Here is a 21,416-nt window from a genome sequence, read left to right as displayed (position 1 = left end):
ATATGTAAATCAAACAAGTTTATTGACAATGCAGATCTATTCCTTTTCCCAGAGAGAGTGCCATTTACAGATTTCTCCACCAAAGGTGAATGTGGTTTAGGCAGCCAGTCTGAGCAAGCAATCAGTCTCCATAAAGCCCTCATAATCAGGAAATCAAAAAAAATACCTAGGAATGTGCTTGGGTTAATACTAAAGACCCAGAAGTTCCCAGTTAGGAAATCCAACTTCCACTTAGCATCTTGATTTATCCTGGAGGTCCTCAAATTTCCTCAAGTTCAGTCGTGTGCCCTCATCTCCCATATACAGACCACCATCCTTGGCTATATTCTGCACTAGCCCTCAGCTGGAGTGAGTGAATGAGTGAGTAGGTAGGTAGGTAGGTACTTTATTAATCCCAAGGGGAAATTCACAAGGATTAGCTGGGTTTGAAAATGTCATTATTTTTTATAGTGACCTATTGTTGAGACCAGTCTATCACACTCTGGTTTTCACAACCAAGGGTTTTGTATGTGTTTATTTTTATTTTTAAAACCTAAAGGAACATTTTAGATTTCATGAGGGAGGCTTATATTTGTGAAGTATGTATTCAGCTATAGAGGTGATCATATTCTATGGGGTTTTAATCTAAGAAACTCTCAATAAATAAACCAATGTATTAGTTTAACACATTCAAATTAAAAAAGTCAAAGTAGAAAGAACAGTTGTGATTAATGCACATTTCAGATATATTTTCTGTATCACAATAGATATTTACAAAACATCAAATAAAGAAGAACACAATGCATGATAAAAATGAACTGTGCCTTTAATGGTACATAATAATTAAGCTTCAAAAAATACAAGTACCTGAAACACAGAATATTAAGAAAGATAAGCCAAGCTAAAAATAATAAATACAATACTGTCTGAAAATTGAATTTATGTAATGACAAACTATTATATAGCAGATTGTTTTAGATCCTAATCAACTATTTTAAGTTTCTTCATTGTTCTCCAACGATCTTTGATTGAAACTGCTGTCCGTCCTTCAAAGGGAAAGTTAATCATAATGGTCTTCCAATTGCCTTCCCCAAACTTTGACACTCCTTGCTTAATCCACTCAGTTTCCTCCACTGTCCATTTGTGCTAAAATGAGACAATGAGTTTCAGTATGTTGAATATTCACATAGACAAGTGCACCACTTTCTATCCAGAAGTACAAATCACACACACATATAATTTAAAGGTAGACACATATAAATAAGTTGAATATCAATACTAGAAACCCTATATCTAAAATGCAGCTACCAACAATATACACTGGTTAAAAAAGGAAAAGTGGCTTCTTGCTAATGAAAGCATATTTTAATTTTGAAGTACAAGACAGATTTATTCAACAGTTATCAAGATTGATGGAGATTATGTTGCGTGAGTTTTGGCATTATCAATCATTTATTCAAAAGAGTGTTTGACCGTTGAGCTGCTTACCTTGATAAAGACAAAAAAACAACTTGCCACAACATGCGTAACTGTGAGATCTTATGTAGACTACCAAATATTAAAAAAGGATTACTACCAGATGTACAAGAAAAAAAAGTTTAAAAATGTTTAATTTAGACTCACAAACTAAGTATTTTCAGTAATTTCATTCTAATGTATAAATTCTTATTCCAGGAATATTTGTATCACTAATGCATTGAGTGAGAAAAAAAACATAAGTCAAGTTCCATGGTGAAATTACAAATTGACTACATCACAAAAACATCCAGAAATCACTTTCACAAAGAAGAGGTAGTGAAAATGTCACAAATAAAATTTGGCAAGCATGTACTGTTTTATTTACATGGGAATGATGAACTAGCCAGCCGGCTAGCAGTGCATAATGACAGACAGTGCTAATGTTGTTGACTTGATTATGGCTAAGTCTTCCTTATGAGGAGACCCAGAATTAAACAGCAGGGCAGATCAATGCCCAAGATGAGATCACACTCAATGCTGCCAAAGGCTTCTTAAGGACACTGGAGGATTTTGAGTTTGTTTCACGTTTCACACATATGAACAAATCTTCTCAGAAACTGATATGGTTTTTGACATTGTGCAGCCGAGGGTTATGGATGCTCTTTACTGCAAAGAAGGAACTGACAGTCTCCTTGCTTTTGCAAAGCAGAAGTAGTCAGAGAAGGCTTTCAAAGCTGTTTAAGCAAAAGTGGAAAGTCTTACATCAGACATCCATCACAACTGCAGGATCCCCAGGAGCATTACAGAAATAAGTACATGGCCATCCTAGACAATCTTATCGAACAGATTTCTCAGTGTTTTTCAAATTTAGAAAGTATGTAATTCCTAAAACTAATCAATCCAGAGAAATTTGATGAGGAGGCATTCCAAAGTGACCTGAAAAGTACTTTTCTTTGATTCAGGGAGACCAAGATCTGAAATCCAAGTCCTATATTCAAATCGTGACTTGCAGGGCAACAGGGGTAAGCTGTGTGATTTCTTGGTGTTTTTTAAAGACATGGACTTGGACAATGCAATGCCTCAGATATACATGCCATTGTCTTCAGTGGCAACAACTGGAGCTACATCAGCAGGGGACGAGAGGAGCTTCTCCTGCTCAACACAAGTCAAGTCATATATATCCTCACAGGTGGCGCAGTGGTAGTGCTGCTGCTTTGCAGTAAGGAGACTGTGGAAGATTGTGGGTTCACTTCCCGGTTCCTCCCTATGTGGATAGCGCTTTGAGTACTGAGAAAAGCACTATATAAATGTAATGAATTATTATTATTATTATTATTATTAGCCATAACTCAATAGAACAAAACCGTTTAAGCCGTGTTAAATCATGTTCTTCAACCGGGCCACAAAAAGTTTTGTCCAAATCATGTGCTGCATTGCTGTGGGGTGAGCGGGACACTGCATGCAATGAGTATAGGCGAAGTGAGCGGCTGCCGAATGCCAGTACTGTATCAGCTCGACTGTCGACGACACATTGCAAAAATTCTTATTTTATCACGTTTGTGCACATTGTTTTCTAATATTGTGTTGTGGAATTTCGAAAAACAAGATATTTCTTTCATAAAATTTGAAACTCTACAAAATGGAAACAAAAACAGTCAAACAGTAAAATCTTTTAAACTTCGATATTCAAGAGAAAAGTAGTGATGGTACCAAAAGTATGCCAAGTACTAGTGCTCCAAGTTTAGAAGAAACAAAGAAAAAGAAATAAGTTGATACTTCAGAATATGCAATACAAACCAAAAAGAGAAAAGGAAACTTTGTTAAGCATTACGATAAGGAGTATTTAAAGCTTGGTTTCATTGTAGCCTCTGGCAGTGAACTATCGTCACAGCCGTTGTGTGTAGTAAGTTACAAAATTCTGTCAAATGACGCTATGAAACCTTTCAAACTTGCTCATCAATTGCATTCGAAGCATAGAGATTTTACTGATAAGCCACTGGACTTTTTTGAATGATTACATGACCAGAAGACAATTCAGAAAAGTGAAATGAAAATGACGACGACTAGTGAGTGACAAGTCACTGCTCAAGCATCTTATTTAATTGCTCTTCGAACAGCTGAAACTAAAAATACTTTTACTATTGGTGAGGAGTTAGTAAAGCCTTGCATCTTAGATGTTGTAAGAGAAATTTTGGGTCCTCAAGCCACTAAAAAACTAGAGGTAATACCGCGGACACCACCATTCAGAGGAGTATTGAGTTATAAAGACTATCAAATTGTTGGTTATTTTTTGATTTCCTATTTGTGTGAAAAGACTTTTTCAGCCTTGTCAGTAATAAAAACCAAACCGAGAAATCAAATGGCTGTTAATGCAGCGCTTCGTCTCTCAGAAACAACACTGCAGCCAAGTATATAAAATTTTATAACAAAGAAGCAGCAGCAGATGTCGGACTAACTAAAAATTGTAATTTTATAACATTAGATTTAATAAATAAAATACTATCTACATTAGTTTTTATTTCTGTCTTAGCCGTCAGCCGGTCCGTGAAATATTTCTCCTATTTTTCCGGTCCGCAGGTGTAAAAAGGTTGAAGAATGCTGGTTTAAGCAACCTTGCTCTGCTGGCCACTGAGCGGAAAGTTTTCAAGTCTCTGGAAAAGACACCCAGTTGGTATGACTGGGTCAAAGACAATTTTCTACAAAAGAAAGGAGAGCAGAATTTACATATAAATAACGTTGCAATAACTTGACAAATTTTACGATGTAGCCTAGGCCTAACATGTGCTTCCCCTTTTTGAAATATTACCAACCACCACTGTTATGTATACAGTTAGGCCCATAAATATTTGGACAGAGACAACTTTTTTCTAATTTTGGTTCTGTACATTACCACAATGAATTTTAAATGAAACAACTCAGATGCAGTTTAAGTGCAGACTTTCAGCTTTAATTCAGTGGGGTGAACAAAACGATTGCATAAAAATGTGAGGCAACTAAAGCATTTTTTTAACACAATCCCTTCATTTCAGGGGCTCAAAAGTAATTGGACAAATTAATAACTGGAAATAAAATGTTCATTTCTAATACTTGGTTGAAAACCCATTGCTGGCAATGACAGCCTGACGTCTTGAACTCATGAACATGGTTTCCTGTTTTATATTTCAACATTGCTTTTTGATTATACTGTACATGTGTTTTTTCATTGCATATTTGTGGTTATTGTATAGTGCACTGGGCACACTAAGTGCGCTTAATAAGAATAAACTAAATATAATTAATAAGCCAGCAGGAATACTGTAAATACAAATGGAAAAAAGGCAAAGAGATAACAATATTATAGGGATAATAACTCACATCACAATGTCCACCTGCATTACTATTATACTAAAAGAGTCAAGAACAATAGGCTCACACTGGGAATCTGGGAAAAATGACAACTCAGAATATTTTCTTCCAGTTCCACCAACATTTTTATGTGAACACACAATAATGAGAAAGCATGCTCCTATATTACCTAAAATATATGGTATATAAGAGTAAAGGACAGAACTGATATGACTTGTGCACTGAAATTCACCATAATATCAGAGGTCTGCAGATTCCAAAGTCTACTAGACTAGTCATACCTGTTAAACCACACGAAACTCTGCTAATTCTAGTAAATTTAACAGAGTCAACTACAAGTTTAGCCTCATTTTTCTTCTCTTCCTAAAAAGTCTACTAAAAATTTATTTTAGCCAGTGATGTGAACTGTGTTTTTAATTCAGTCACATATTACTTATTACCAATATAGCTTATGTATCTTTTTAAAATATCAAGAATGTGCAGGGATTTTGTATCCTCAGCACTCAAGATACTACTCTTTCTCTCTCAATTACATAAAATGCATACCCAAAATTTACTACATGTTTATCCATCCATCCATTTTCCAACCCGCTGAATCCGAACACAGGGTCACGGGGGTCTGCTGGAGCCAATCCCAGCCAACACAGGGCACAAGGCAGGGAACCAATCCCGGGCAGGGTGCCAACCCACCGCAGGACACACACAAACACACCCACACACCAAGCACACACTAGGGCCAATTTAGAATCGCCAATCCACCTAACCTGCATGTCTTTGGACTGTGGGAGGAAACTACTACATGTTTATTCACAACAATATCTTTTTATCTGTACAATAATAAAACTATTGTAAACTTAAACTCTTTATCATGCGTTATGAACCTAGACTATAACTCTTTGCATTTTAATCTATACATACCAACATCAACTATGGGGAAAAAGGTGTCCCCTGCAGAATAAATTAATTGAACATGACTATACTGTTACATAAAATGCATTTCTGTGTGAATCTCACAAGGCATAAGAGACCAAATAATGTCATTCATTGTGTTTTAAAAGTTATCATACAAGGGGTACTTAGATTGGAAGGTCACCCCTAAAATGACAGAGGAAATGTACAAAAACCTCTCTGATCTTTAAAAAAAAAATACTATAACAAATTGATAATGATCTTTCATTTACAAAAAATACTCAAAGCCAGCTAATTAAACCAAGACGATCACATTATGACGAGAAAATTAATTTGATTTTAACATACCATATAAATGAGAGAACTGTATTACCAAAATTATTCTTGCCAACTGATCTATGAATGAAAATGAAGTGAGAAAGTAGTTAAGAAACATGACACAAACCTGTTCCTGTACCAATCAAGAATCAAACAGTGATCTTAAATAAACATCAGGGAGTAAGAAGGTGTACACTTCTACCCAGGAAAAACAAATGCTCAAGTCTTTTTCCCCCTCCCCGAGAAACCACTCGGATGATACTTAATCCTTTTGAAAGAATGTTCAGATGAGCATTCCACAGTAAGAACCTCATACCAGCAGTCAGCCATGGTGGAAATGCTGTAATGGTGCCAGCATACTTTAGTGACTCAGACCCTGAATGATTTGCCATAATTGAAGAAACCACACATTCTGTTCTTAAGGAAAAATGTCCAGACAGCTGTCTATGAGCTAAAGATGAAACACAATTGGGTCACACAGCAAGATGATGACCCAAAACACAACAGCAAACCCACATAACAATGTGTGAAAGAAACAAAAGTTCAGAACCAAGTCCAATACAGACGGTGAGGCAGGACAAGAAACAAGCAGTTCATGTTCAAAAATGAAGACTCACATACAATACGTGAGGACACTACTGGAAATGAAGGGAAAGTTCATTTAGGAGTGAAGCCAGAAAGCACTTCTTCACACAAAAAGTTGTGGAAATCTGAAATAAACTACTGACCTTGACAACCTTTAAGAAGTACGTGGATGACCTATTTGCTAAATGACCTTGATGGAATAAATGGTCTCCTCTCGTTTGTCAAATTTTGTATGTTCTTTTGTTCTAAAGCCTCTCAATATTTCCAAACCAAAGCAGTTCTGCAATGAAATGCTGAAATCCCGTCTATGTGAAATGCAAATACTGAATTATAGAGAGTGTTTTGGTTGCAGTTATTGGAACTAAATGTGGTGCAACCAGTTATTAAGTATAAGGGGCAGTTTGTTCATTCAATGTAAAAAAGTAAGGGAAAAAGTGTTATTTGTTCACTCCGTGACTTTAATCTAATATTACACTTTGCATAAAGACTTGAATACATTCAGTGTCAAAAATGTATACAGCAATAGCAGAAATCATTAAGGGGAAAATACTGTTCTTTTGTGTTGGTGGTAAAGCACTGTGAAAAATATATTTTCTTATTAAACTATTTTTCATAACTGGCAAATTAAAAAGTTTGTTCAATGAAGTATGTTTTTCAAATCTATTTATCTATTACTAGCCACATTACCTGCTGAACACAGATAATAAGAATAAATTTAATTATACTGGATATCTGTTGCCATACATTTACTTTCAGTATTGCTTGTGTGTCTGAACCGGTCTTGAATGGTTCTCCATTTCTCAAGTGCAATCTCATAAGGCCTGCTTCTTGGACTTTTTCATTTCCAGGCACCTTTATCGCTTCCTTTCTGCTTTTTGACTACAATTAATGTTACATGGGCCCCCACTACCTACTGCGAAAACATCATTTGTATTCTTGTGAATACTTCCCATCTTTGAAGGCAACTCTCAGTGTGCCTCCTCATATGTCTCAGTCTGTCTTGCCTAGCACTTCCTTTGTCGATCGCATCACCAAAGTGAAAATGGCCAAAAGCTCAAAGGAATGTGACATACTAACTCAGACAATAGCATTTTAATAGGTAGTGAATACAAAAATGTTATAAAAACCTGGACAATAAGCATCATTCTAAAATCAGTGTGTGTATTTCAACTGACCCTTTAAAAAAAAAAAAAAAAAAAAAAAGACTCCAAAAACCAGGACAGAATGAAGATCTCATTTTTACATTTTCAGATAACAAAGAGAAAGATACACTGAAAGGAAAAAATTCCTTCTTGATTTAAATTTGGACAGCATGGTGGTGCAGTAGTAGCGCTGCTGCCTCACAGTTAGGAGACCTGGGTTCACTTCCCGGGTCCTCCCTAAGTGGAATTTGCATGTTCTCCCCGTGTCTGCGTGGGTTTCCGCCGGGTGCTCTGGTTTGTTTCCTGCCTTGCGCCCTGTGTTGGCTGGGATTGGCTCCAGCAGACCCCCGTGACCCTGTAGTTAGGATATAACGGGTTGAATAATGGATGGATGGATGGATGATTTAAACTTGACACAGATTAATAGAATTTAAAACTGTACATATTGCACGGCTATTTACTTAGAACCCCAGTGTTCTTTGGAAATTTATTTTGCGACAACCCATAGCTTGAATTCCATTGTTTGTCTACTTTGACGCCACAATCCGGAGTCTTTGGAATAGAAACACACCTTTGACTACTTACTACAAGCTATCCCATATAGAAATCTGTTATTTATAGACCAGCATGCCTTTATTACACTGTTAGTGTGAAACCTAATTTTGAACTCCTGCAATGGCTTTAGAACACGCTAAACAAACAAAAATTAGAAAAAAAAGGCACACAACAAGAAGCATCATAACTATGTAAAAAATATGAGTTATATGAGATGCATTTAGAGAAATAAAATAGATAACACTCTTAAGTATATTTAACTCTATCCAAGGTTGATGTGGGCTGGAGACTACACCTGCATCACTGGGTACAAAGTAGGAACCAACCTGGACATAGTGCCAGTTTCACCATGATGTCATCCACATGCACACACTCAGAATCATGCAGTGTCAAATTTAGAAACACTGCTTAACCTAATATGTACAGTACATATTGGGAGTGTAGGGGAAGAACTGGAGTACCTGAAAAAGATCAACACAGACACAAGGAGAATGTATACCATAGATTTTACACAAAGACACTGGCAAGATATGGAATATGAACCCAGGTTGTTGGATCCACAAAGTGGAATGGCTAAACATTTTACCACCATGCTGCCCATACAACCAAATATGTATATAGAGAGGTTGGGAGCATGAACTGATAGCATGTTGCTGTACCCACCACGCGACAAACCACCTGAATTGGGACCCAAGTGCAGTGGGGTGAAATAAAAATGTGAATGGAAATCTTACAAAAAACACATATTAATACACCTGTATCCAGTAAACCTAGGAAGTGTATGGTTCCAGTACTATAAACAGTGCAAAAGATGGTGCTTGTCTGTACAAAGACACAATCATTAACCCCACCCCATGATATTTAGTCTATTGACTCAATATTTAAAGATAATCCAAACAAAAATAATTTTAGGCATTATTTGGTGTCATCCGTTATAGGAGATGGAAGTCTGAAGCAGGGCTCTGCTAGCAGCGGCTTTATTTTCCCACGTATTTCATATTATTTAGAGGTATCCTGTATTTAACCCGTCCAAGGGACTTCCACTACAATATACAAGCATGAGTAACAAGAAGAAAAGTCAGAAAGAACCGCAAAAGAAACTTAAAGCTGCATCAAAGTCTGGGCAGACATCCGGCCCGAGTGCAAGGTATGGCCTCTCGGAGACTGACCTGGAGCAGGCAGACGAATGCGCAGATTTCCTGGGACCCCGCTCCATTGTATCGTCTCCAGTTGAGAGTGAAAATAGGAGCAAAGGTGCAAGTGATGCAGGTCGCGATGGATCGCTGATTTCTGAGGATCATTCGAGACTAGAAAAGGCCCTGCAGAATGTGCTCTCATCTACTCATCGCGAGCCCGCAGCACCTGCTGTAACAGGAGCTGCAATTCAACTCGCGGAGCACGAAATCCGAAACAAACTGTCCGAACTGAAAACTGAACTGAAAGAGATGATCGCTACACTGGCCACTGCCATAAATGAGCTTAAGAAGGATAACAAGAATGAGCTTAAGAAGGTGAACATTGAGCTTAAGAACGAGCTTAAGAAGGATAACAAAGACCGGGAAACGCATCTATTTAAACATTTTGACGTGAACTTTAAAGGCATGTTGGAGAAATTAGAGGAACACATCGAAGAAAATAGATCCAAACTGATGATGTTAAGCAGGCATTCACGGCTCGAGTTGAAACAGCGAAACAACTGGCGTCTAATGCTGATGAAAAAGCTACAGCTGCGAATTCTGAATGCAAAAAACTCTGAGACAGACTTGCGGCCCTGGAAGATGGGTGCAGAAGAAACAATATAAGAATTGAGGGTATACCTGAGAAACAAGAAAGCTCAAACCCAGTGAAATTTGCAGTAGAGTTACTCTCTAAAATAATTGGAGATGATTTTAAACTCGACATTGAGATAGCAGCTGCTTATCGCATACACAGATCAAGCACCTTTAAACCTAGGTCTTTTATTGCCCGCTTCGAGCAATTACGATGTAAGCTTAATGTGATGGCACTTCTCAGACACAAGCAAGAGATTATATTTGAAAATAATCTTATTCGGATTTTCCCCGACTTCTCTCCATCAACAGCTGTAAAACGCGCAGCCTACTTTAACATTAAAAAGTTGCTACAGAAAGCCAATATCAAATACAGCCTCTTGTATCCCGCCAAACTGAAAGTGGAAGTTCAAGACCAATATTATGTACTTTCAAGCAAGGAGGAAGCTGAAAAGGAACTAAAGAAGCTGTTTCCGACACTCTTTTGAAAGTTAATAAGGAGCCGTATTCTGTCAAGGCATGGGAAGGACCTATCATCCTGCTGTCGGATCTATTTTTAAAGAGACTGGTATTATAATTATACATCCTTTTCTTTACTTGGACATTATATGTTTATGTCTTAATTACAGTTATAGACGCGAGTGTGGAAGTAATTTAAGTAGGTTTTTTTTGTTCTTTTACTACCTTTAAGTAGACTGTTTAACATCATACTCTTGGTTTATTGCTATCTCTACTATTACTATTACATTATACTATTACGCTATACTATTACATTAGGATTTACTATGTTTATCCTAGACTACTTTTTAAAATCATTCCCAGGGTTCATTCTTTTATTATCTTAATATCTTAAAATTGCTGAAGATTATTTTAAGCTTAAAGACTGTTAATGATTATATTTTTGGCAGATAGTATTTAGAATTCAGCTGCAATAGATATCTCTTTGTTTTAATTCTCAAACGCTGCTGCGGGGTGGGGTTTGTTTTGTTTTGGACATGCTCCGTCTCTTTGTATGTCAGAGGACCGGGACATCGCGAAGTGGGATCAAGCCTCATGTAGGGAGGCAAAATGGGGGGTGGGTGGGGGGATAAAGGGGGGAGAGAAGGAGAGCAGGCTATATCTAATCTATTCTTCTAATCCTTATAACTATAAATGTCAATGCAACAATAGGCTAAAATGCAATAACTCATAGGGAATTTTGAAATTAAGATTAAAACTGCCTCACTACCAGTTAAGACTATAAAATGACATTAAAAACTCAGAATCAATGTCTCCATGATGGGACAGTTAACTTTGTGAGCTGGAATGTTAAAGGCCTGAATCACGAATTAAAGAGAAAGAAAGTATACTCTCACCTAACAGGCTTAAACGCTAAAATAGTATTTTTATAGGAGACCCACTTACTAAGCAAGGATCAGTTTAGACTACAAAAAGACTGGACTGGCCAAATGTTCCATTCTAGCTTTATAAAGAAAACTAGAGGGGTGGGAATTCTCATACACAGAACAGTTCCATTTGTAGCATCAGATGTAGTATCAGACCCTGAAGGGAGATATGTGATGGTCATGGACAACTTATTTAACAGTAAAATGATTTTGATAAATGTTTATGCACCCAATGTCGATGATAAGGAATTCATGCAAAAATCTATTTGCATCCATTCCCAATGTGAACACTCATAAAATTATAATGGCTGGGAATTTTAATGTGTTTTAAATCCACTCTTAAATAGGACTCCTATGACAGGGGGGACAACATCTAACACTGCAAAGACAATTACACAGTTTTTAACGGACCACAACTTATCAGACCCCTGGAGGTTTCTTAACCCAAACTCAAGATCATATTCGTTCTACTCACCAGTGCATCATAGCTACTCAAGAATTGATTATTTTTTTATAGATAATAATTTCCTGCCTATGATTAAATCGTGCAAATACGACACAACTGTTATCTCCGACCATGCCCATCTAGTCTTGGAGCTAAAATCATTAAGCCCCTCACACTCACCTCGTAGATGGCGTCTTAACCCTCTTCTATTAGCAGATGACAACTGCACAGAATTTATATCCAAACAAATCAGCTTCTTCCTAGAGACAAACACGCCCACAGAGGTTTCTGCAGGAACACTCTGGGAAACTCTAAAGGCCTTCTTAAGAGGACAGATTATTTCATATCTATCCCACAGAAATAAATTAGAAACCAAGAAACTGTCAGAGCTAAGAAGCGAAATTACTAGAATAGATGAACAACAAGCCAGGCGTCCAAGTGAAGCTCTTCAGAGGAAAAGGCAGGCCCTGCATACAGAACTCAACATCTTATAAATAAGTTGTTCAGTTTCTTTAGTTGTTAAGTCAAGACATTATTACTATGAACACAGAGAGAAAGCTAATAAGCTCTTAGCTCAACAAATTCACAAACAAGAAGTTCACAATGCAATACCAGTAATCACCAACACGAATGGAGAAGAAATCATTGACTATCCATCCAGAGATTATTATAAATCCTTATATTTTACTGAGTTCAAAGAAGACAACACACAATCTAATGCATTTCTGGATACATTACGGACACCACAAATAGATGCTTTAAGTGCTGAGGAACTGGATAAACCTCTGACGCTAACAGAATTACTAGATGCTATAAAGTCACTTCAAAGCGGGAAATCAGCAGGCCCTGGTGGTTACCCCATAGAATTTTATAAGAAATTCTTCACTCAGCTAGCTCCCCTCTTATTGGCAACATTTACAGAAGCTAGAGACAACCAAATACTACCTCAAACATTTCGTCAAGCATTAATCACCATCTTTCCTAAACAAAATAAGGACTTGTTACAATGTGCATCATACAGACCAATTTCACTCCTGAATAATGATGTTAAGATACTCTCAAAAATTCTAGCTAGAAGGATGGAGAAAGTGCTGCCCTCAGTAATATCACAGGATCAAACTGGATTTATTAAAGGCCGACACCTATCTTCTAATCTCCGACGCTTGTTTAATGTTATATATTCCCCAGCAAAATCAAACACCCCAGAGATATTACTATCTTTAGACGCAGAAAAAGCACTTGATATGATTGAATGGAACTACCTTTTCACTGCATTGGAGAAATTTGGGTTTGGCCCGAATATTTGTGCATGGATCAAACTACTGTATACCAATCCAGAAGCTTCAGTTTGTATTAACAACATTTTACTACTTTAAGCTAGAACATGGTAACAGACAAGGATGCCCCTTGTCACCACTGCTCTTTGCAATCGCCATTGAACCACTGGCGGTTCACTGTCGAAATTCCTATCAGATAAAGGGGATTATCAGAGAAGGACTGGAACAGAAAATTTCTCTATATGCAGATGATATGGTTTTATATATATCAGACCCAGAAAACACTGTGCCTGCAGTTTTAACAGCACTCACAGAATTTCAAAAGATATCTGGTTTAGAATTAATCTGAATAAAAGTATACTTTTTCCAGTGAATTCACAAGCATATAATATTATATTAACTACCTTTTACCATAGAAGATCAGTTTAAATACCTAGGGGTAAATATCACACGTAAACATAAAGCTCTTTATCAACAAAATTTTGCCGTCTGTATGGAAAAAATTAAGCAAGACTTGCATAGATGGTCAACCCTTCATCTCACTCTAGCCGGAAGAATTAACGTTGTTAAGATGAATATCCTTCCTAAACTTCTTTTTTAATTTCAAAACATTCCAATATATATCAATAAATAGTTTTTTAAGCAATTAGATTCAACAATAACCTCATTCATTTGGAACTCAAAACACCCATGTATCCGAAGAGCGACCCTACAAAGACCTCAGGCAGAAGGTGGCATGGCTTTACCTAATTTCCAGTTTTATTACTGGGCAGCAAACATACAAGCCATAAAAACCTGGACACAAAAAAATGAACATACACAGGCTTGGTTCGCAATAGAAGTAAAACCTTTAGTACTTCTTTATAATCCCTGCTCTACGCTCCAATAAATGCAAGTTATCGCAAATATACTAATAACCCAATAGTGCTTTACTCACTTAGAATATGGAACCAACTTAGAAAGCATTTTAAGATGGAAAATCTTTTATCTGTGGCACCTCTGCAAGAGAACCACCTCTTTCAACCCTCGCAAACATATCCAGTTTTTAATATCTGGAAAAGTTTTGGGATTAAAATGCTCAGAGATCTTTATATAGACAACATATTTGCATCTTTTGAACAATTACGTTCCAAATTCAACCTCCCAGCTACACATTTCTTTCACTATCTTCAAATTAGAAATTTTGTTAAACAGAAACTACCTGATTTACCTCACCTCGTACCCTCCACCATGCTGGAAAAAATGCTGCTCAATTTCGAGGAATTAAACACCATTTCTGCATTATATAAGATCTTTTTAGAGTCCCAACCTTTCAAAGACCCAAGAGGACATTGGGAAGAAGATCTCTTAATCAATATATCAGAAAAGGAGTGGAAGGTAGCAAAGCAGAAAATTCACTCGAGGTCCATATGCGCAAAGCATAGAATTATTCAACTAAAAATTATATATCGAGCTCATCTGTCTCGCTTAAAACTGTCCAAAGTGTTTCCAGGCCAAGATCCAACCTGCGAACGCTGCAACCAAGCTCCTGCCTCACTGGGTCACATGTTTTGGGCCTGCACCAAACTAACATCATTTTGGACCAAAATTTTTAAGTGCCTTTCAGACAGCCTTGGGGTCAAAATCCCTCCTAACCCATTAACAGCTGTGTTTGGTGTTCTTCCAGACGGACTTGAAGTGGAGAAGGACAAGCAAATGGTGATTACATTCACTACACTTTTGGCACGCTGACTTATTTTGTTAAATTGGAAGAATCCTAACTCTACTCTGATAAGTCAGTGGGAAACCGATGTTTTATATTATTTGAAATTGGAAAAAATTAAATTCTCAGAGGATCTGTACAGCATTTTTTTAAAAATCTGGCAGGATCAATATTATTTTAGAATAAGAGAAATAACTATTACCGCATTTAATTCCCTTCTCCTTTTTTATTTACCTATATATATTTCTTCCTTTCTTTTGTTTATTGTTGCCTTATTAAAAAGCCCTAATCTCCTTTGGCTAAGCTCTCCTTCTCAGGGGTGGGGTTTGATTTGTCTTCAATTTTTTTTTTGTGATAAATTGATCTATTTGTATGGAATGATTACAATAAAATTAATAAATAAAATTAAAAAAAATAATAATTTTAGGCATTAAATACTTTTTGTATTTAATTCATAGGTATTAAGGGATTATTAATCCTGTCTCATTTGGGATGCTTTCTTGAAGAAATGGGGAATTGAGGAATTTATTATTCCTAATTTTACTGTTTTCCTTATTTTTACTCCCTTTTTCTTCAATTGGGCCAAGTAACAAGCTGCAGAACTTAAAAGTTAAATCTTTATTATCTTCCCTCTTAGTCTCATCAGGCTGTGATTACTAGCACATATTTGAACAGCCTGTAAACTGATTGTAATGAGGCTGGAATAAGACGTAGCATCACCTGAAAAAGGGTATCTTGTTGCTCAACAATTGAGTACATGTTTCAAGGAGGTTAAATGCCCCCACCTTGAGGGTAGATATGATTGTGAGTTTGACCAAAACATCAGTTTTACAAATATTGTATGGCTGTGAAATAGGAACAAAGCCCTCACTGGTATAATGCTTTCAGTGATGATAAAAAGGATGAGAATTTGCACAAGCAACCAAAATTGGGTTTCTCCATGTGCTTGCCAAGATCAGCTGCTGTGATGAGTCAACTCTTGATCAACAGGAGCTAGTTGAGAACATTTGGACATGGATGTAGAATGATTCTCATAACCTCTCACTGGATGTTTACATGGCATCAACCACTAACAGAAGACTACTGGACAGGACCACTAAGTGCAGAAGATTTTGCACCTCTTAAGTAATAATTCATTAATAATTCATTACATTTATATAGCACTTTTCTCAGTACTCAAAGCGCTATCCACACAGGGAGGAACTGGGAAGCGAACCCACAATCTTCCACAGTCTCCTTACTGCAAAGCAGCAGCACTACCACTGTGCCACCTGTGAGTCCAGGAACACCGGGGATTTCATGAGGAGAAGCCAAAAGTTTCTGTCATGTTGCCAATGTGAAACACCTCACAAAGAAAAGAAAAATGACTATTTACTATGGAGGTGATGATATAGAATGACCTAATTTCTGAAGTGAACTAAATTGTGAATACAACTAGAAACCCACAATGTTAAAAACCGTGCAATTATGTTCCATAAATGTTTGTTTTACAAATATGTACAGGACTACTTAAATATTTCTCTATTAAATAGTGGCTAATCTGAGAGATTGCTTAGAAGGTCAGAATAAATGGATGGAAATTTACACTACGGTGTATCCTCTTGGATTATGTTTCTTTATAGAGAACAGACTTGAAAGCATTTCTGTACTGAGGTTACTGTTATGCAAAAATTCAGGTCTTCACAGGAATGATGGCAAATAAACACAATAGTGTTAGTTTATGATTTGTTACTTAGTACAAACATAATAACTATATACATTAGGAACTTTGCAAGATCTTTACGCTGAAAAAGAAAACAAAGAATAATATGTATTACCTTTCTAGATCCATGACCATAGATACTGTCTGTATCAGAGCCTAAACGGTTGTTAGCTAAAAGAAAAAATACATATGTAGATAATCAGAGACTTGATTCAGAAAATACAATACCAAATGAAGAAATAAAAATTAATATAAAATTCACCTAGGAGTGAATATGTACAAAGTCTTGTTCAGTAACTGGTAATTTGAACGGATTTAATGTTCAGGCTGATAGGACCACAATAAAACCCACTACAAATATTAAATTTCTTAGACATGATTCTGCTTCATCAAATTCTTCCAAACATGCAGCATTTTAATAAAACGTTTTTTGAAATTATAGAAGTATAAAAAGAGTAGGTTCGTTTAATTCTGGATGAATGCCTCATTTACTTCATGTGGATAATCATAGGTTACCTCTAATTCAACAGTAATACAAGCATGATACTGGCATCTTTTACATTTTTTACACTTGAGAAAATTCTATTAAAGGATTTCAGTGACTACTGCCTCTGCCACCACATTTGAGAGTTGTAACATTTAACAGCATTTTCACAACAGATATCTATGAAAGGGGATTATTATCTCATATTTCAAAGTGTTACAGCACTAGGTTTACTCTAATCACAGATTAGATAACTTGTTAAAGGATATCAGTATTTGTTAATAATGTGAACAGTATGAAGCTATACTGGTTTTCTATAAACCCAGTGGAGCACATCCGATTTTCTGAAGCTCCATGAGGTTGTATGAAAACATAAAATATTTGATACACCCATAACTTGATGATGTTTTGGTACTTTTGTGATGTGTTCAGCATTTCTTTTGTTGTTATCTCTAACCAAACATGAATCTTAAAAATGTAACCATTAAAATAGTAAATCCACTCAGTATCAAAAAGGATACTTTACCTTCTTCTCAACCTTGTAGCAAAACACTTTGATATTTATAGATCACATCATTAGAGATTTTGCTGGTTTCCTTGCTAATGTAGCTGTAAATACTGATAAAATATATTAGTATTTTTAATATACACTTCCTGGGTGAGAAGTATCCTTTTTCATCAATATCTAAGAGCATCATAGGGGCTATTGCTATATTGGACATAAGTGAAAATACTCACCATTATAATTATACTAATTATACTATAGATCATCATCCAGTTTATAAAATGCAAGTCTTTAAGTTTCTTTCTTGCTTGCATTCATAACCCTGCCTTGTCTAATCATTTAATAAGTACATTTACCCTGCCCATGACTTACCCATTGTCTGTATATTTTAGGATATGTCGTTAACCTGCATGCACTACTAAAAAACAATTCCTACAACTTATTCATTCAGTTCCTTGTCAAAATGAACATGAATGACATGAGAGACCTCTTCAAAGCAACAGAGTAAACTTGATATTAACATTCTATAATAGTCCTTTCTCAGTTTCTTTCAGGATAACCATGCCAATATTAGAACAAATACATTAAAAATTATGCATCAAAAACCTACAGAAATGCCTAATGGTAAAAGACTTAGTTCCATATTTTACAGTTATCTAGTTAAAATCAGCTTACACATTTTACAGTGATCTAGTTAAACTCATCTATTCCTCTTCCTTTTAAGAAGATCCTCCATCATTAAAACTGTTCAAGGAACTTTTACTTGTAATATGGAAGCCTACTTCAGACAAATAATAAATTCAAGTACATATCTTAAGTTAAGCTATCACAGCTTCTTAAGTGCTTATCGATAGCTGTTTAATGGCAAAATTCAAAGTATTCAATGTTTTGGTGTGCCTTAAGTGCTCATTAAACTTGAAACTTTAATACTTCAGGATATTACCTTACCACTTTATATTATTATTCTACATGGCATTAACTATCACTGATATACAGTTGATACATAACTTTAATTATTAGTAAAACCCAGTAAACTAGCTCATTTAGTGAAGTTTATTGATGGTCTTAAAATCATTAGGTCTTGGATAACCACAAGTTTTCTTCTTTTAAACTCAGAGAAAACCGAGTTGTTAGTAGCAGACACAGGATATATCTTATATAGGTTCAACTTGGTTGTTTTATCAGTTTACAAGATGGAAAGAACTGTATGTAGTGGAAAAACTTGAGACGATTGTTTACCACAGAAACGAGGACACACTTTATGTGAGTCAGGCCGTTCAGTACCAGTTAAATCTGCCTAATCGGGCTTGGGCTACATCCAATTTCTACGCAGAGATGCCTCTAATAACAGAGTGACCACTATGTGTTGTGCTGAAAACAAAAAAAAAATTCTGACAAAAAAATGAGGATACATTTTCTTAATCACAAAATTTAACTCTGCCAATTCCCATTGAGGAGAGACTGACAAGTATTTCAATTTTTGAGTGTACTTACATTTCAGAAATAACATATATATGCACTGATTTGCTGCTGCCCTGAGTTTTGTACACATCATCCTTTGATGCTGTAAACTCCAATATAAAAAATGATTATACCACCTTTGACTCACTGCCAGCTGCACCTTAGATATGCTATATCACCAAATAAACCTTTCCACCGTTTGGAAGTTTTTCATATAAAAAAAAAATTCAGAACTGCAAAATATAATTCAAGTTTCAATTTAAACAACAGAAAACTTTCCACTTCTAGATTAAGCATACTCATATTTCTGAGAGGTTTGCTTATATCCTCATTATGGTAATGAGGAAGAAGTATTTAAAATCACAATGCAGCCTCTAATATATTTATTGTTTTCCCTTTTGTAAAGCACATAGTCTTTTTTCCCTTTTGTAAAGCATGTAAAGACTATAGAAGAGCCTACCTGCTTGTTGTCAATGTCTATGCTTGTTTAACACTATTGACGTAATTTCACAAAAAATAAGTCATATTTTGTCAAAATACCGTAAATCTAACAGTTTCTAACAGTGGATGATGCCAATTAAGTTGGAGAAAATGTCAGAGTGCTTGCTCTTTGATTAAGTCACTATGTGCATGCTGAGATTCCTGTTTATGTAAAGGTCTGTGCTTTCAAGTGTCAGCTTTTTTAAAGCTGCAGTTTTCATATGCGTATTTAAATGAAGTGTATGAGTCATGAGCATATACTTTATAGATGGAGCAGAGACACAAAAAATGTTAAATATATATATTTACAGTTGAAAATGTGACATTACTAACATTACTTTTTTTTAAATTAAAGAACCTATTCAGTACTTTATATTGGCTGTCAACAAATGGCAACAGTGCATTCCGAATTTATAGTGCATTTGTAACAGTTAATATTATAAACTGGATTCAAGAAATATTGGTAATTGATCCAATGAAATCATGATTTTAAAACAATAAAAAATATGTATATATACACATTTTTATTCTTACTTTTTGTAATTTTGTCAAACAGGATCCTACATATTTTAGTATGATCCTCTTCCAGCAAATTCACAAGTGGAGAAGAGCTTAAATGTAATTCAAGTACTGTATTTGAAAAAATGCCACCCTTTGCTGATCATCAATGAAATCTTTTGTACTGCCAACACAACTCATCAGTGCCAATAAATTATAAAAAGCAAAACTCACCCATGAAGTAACATAATTGCATGTAAAAATGCATGATTGGTGAAGAAAGTTAAGACAATTAGAGTTAATTTTAGCCATCAATATAATGAAAACAAAGTATGCAAGAATAAAAGCAAGAACCTTTACTAGATCTTGTCTTAACACTAAACAAAGAGTCTTCATCACTCCAATGTTCTCTCCCTTCTGGACAGGATCGCTTCCATCTACTAAAGAGGAAATAATCTGATTAAGAATTGTATTTTAATCCTAGCATATTATTTATGTTCCTAGTTATATACTTATGTTCCCAAACAAGAATATTTATAAAAATAAATTACTGGATTAGGAGAAATGTTTTAGCAAATGAAATACTACTTAACTAATAATAATGATTATAAACAATTACTGATGTAACAGGATTATACATGAAAACTTAAGGTAAAAACATTCAGTGGTTTTACACGTTACGAAACAATATTCTTTGAAATATCTAGAATTCAAATTTTTATTCTGTTTTTACGTTACCTTAAATTCCTATTTTCAAATTAGTTAAGGTAAATTAAACAAATGAATTACTTAATAAAAGAAAACAAGGGTGTTGTACCATGTTACCCATTATGAATGTAATGAGAAGTAAAGCAAAATGACACTTATTATTGGCTCACTAAAAGATTACAATATGCAAGCTTTCCAGGCAACTCCGGCCCCTTCTTCAGACAAGGCTTAATTGATTATAGGTGTCATTTTGCTTGACTCCTCATTAACAGAAAACAAACAAAAATACATATTTAAAACATTCATCAAGAAGCGTGAACAGCTGTAAATGATATATAACATTTATCTGTATGAGCTGAATTGATAAAATTCAAGTGTTTTTCTTGCTTAATGCACTAAGTTGACATCTGCTAAGGAACACAGCAAAGAGAGGTGAAAATGAAATGAGAACTGGCAGATTATAACAGCAACCTCAACAAACCATACTGCTGTAGTAATTGACTCACTAATGGCCACTAAGCAAAAAAACTGCAATTTCCAAATGAAGATATAGCAATAATATCCAGATATTAAAAGGAGACAATGGATATAACAAAGCCACTAAATACAGGTGTGTCTCAAGTTATTACCATTCTGTAAACACAAACAAGCATATAAAACCCCAAATTTATCTTTTTATAAGATTTTTATTTAAGTTTCACCTAATGAC

General features: G+C 35.5%; 1 protein-coding gene across 1 annotated transcript in view; it reads right to left on the bottom strand.

Moving 5' to 3' along the window:
* Positions 1-787: 787 nt before the first annotated feature.
* Positions 788-21,416, bottom strand: part of terfa (telomeric repeat binding factor a) — a 60,153-nt gene continuing 39,524 nt past the window's right edge. Inside the window, exons 9-11 of the mRNA XM_028809853.2 lie at positions 20,354-20,439; positions 16,687-16,742; positions 788-1,125 (exon numbers count right to left, since the gene is read on the bottom strand). Coding sequence (XP_028665686.1) covers positions 961-1,125; positions 16,687-16,742; positions 20,354-20,439 — 307 coding nt within the window. The 3' untranslated portion in view covers positions 788-960. The remainder of the gene's footprint in view (positions 1,126-16,686; positions 16,743-20,353; positions 20,440-21,416) is intronic.

Source organism: Erpetoichthys calabaricus, chromosome 9 (assembly GCF_900747795.2).
Source record: "Erpetoichthys calabaricus chromosome 9, fErpCal1.3, whole genome shotgun sequence".
NCBI lineage: Eukaryota > Metazoa > Chordata > Cladistia > Polypteriformes > Polypteridae > Erpetoichthys > Erpetoichthys calabaricus.
This window is presented reverse-complemented; position numbering and strand designations above follow the sequence as displayed.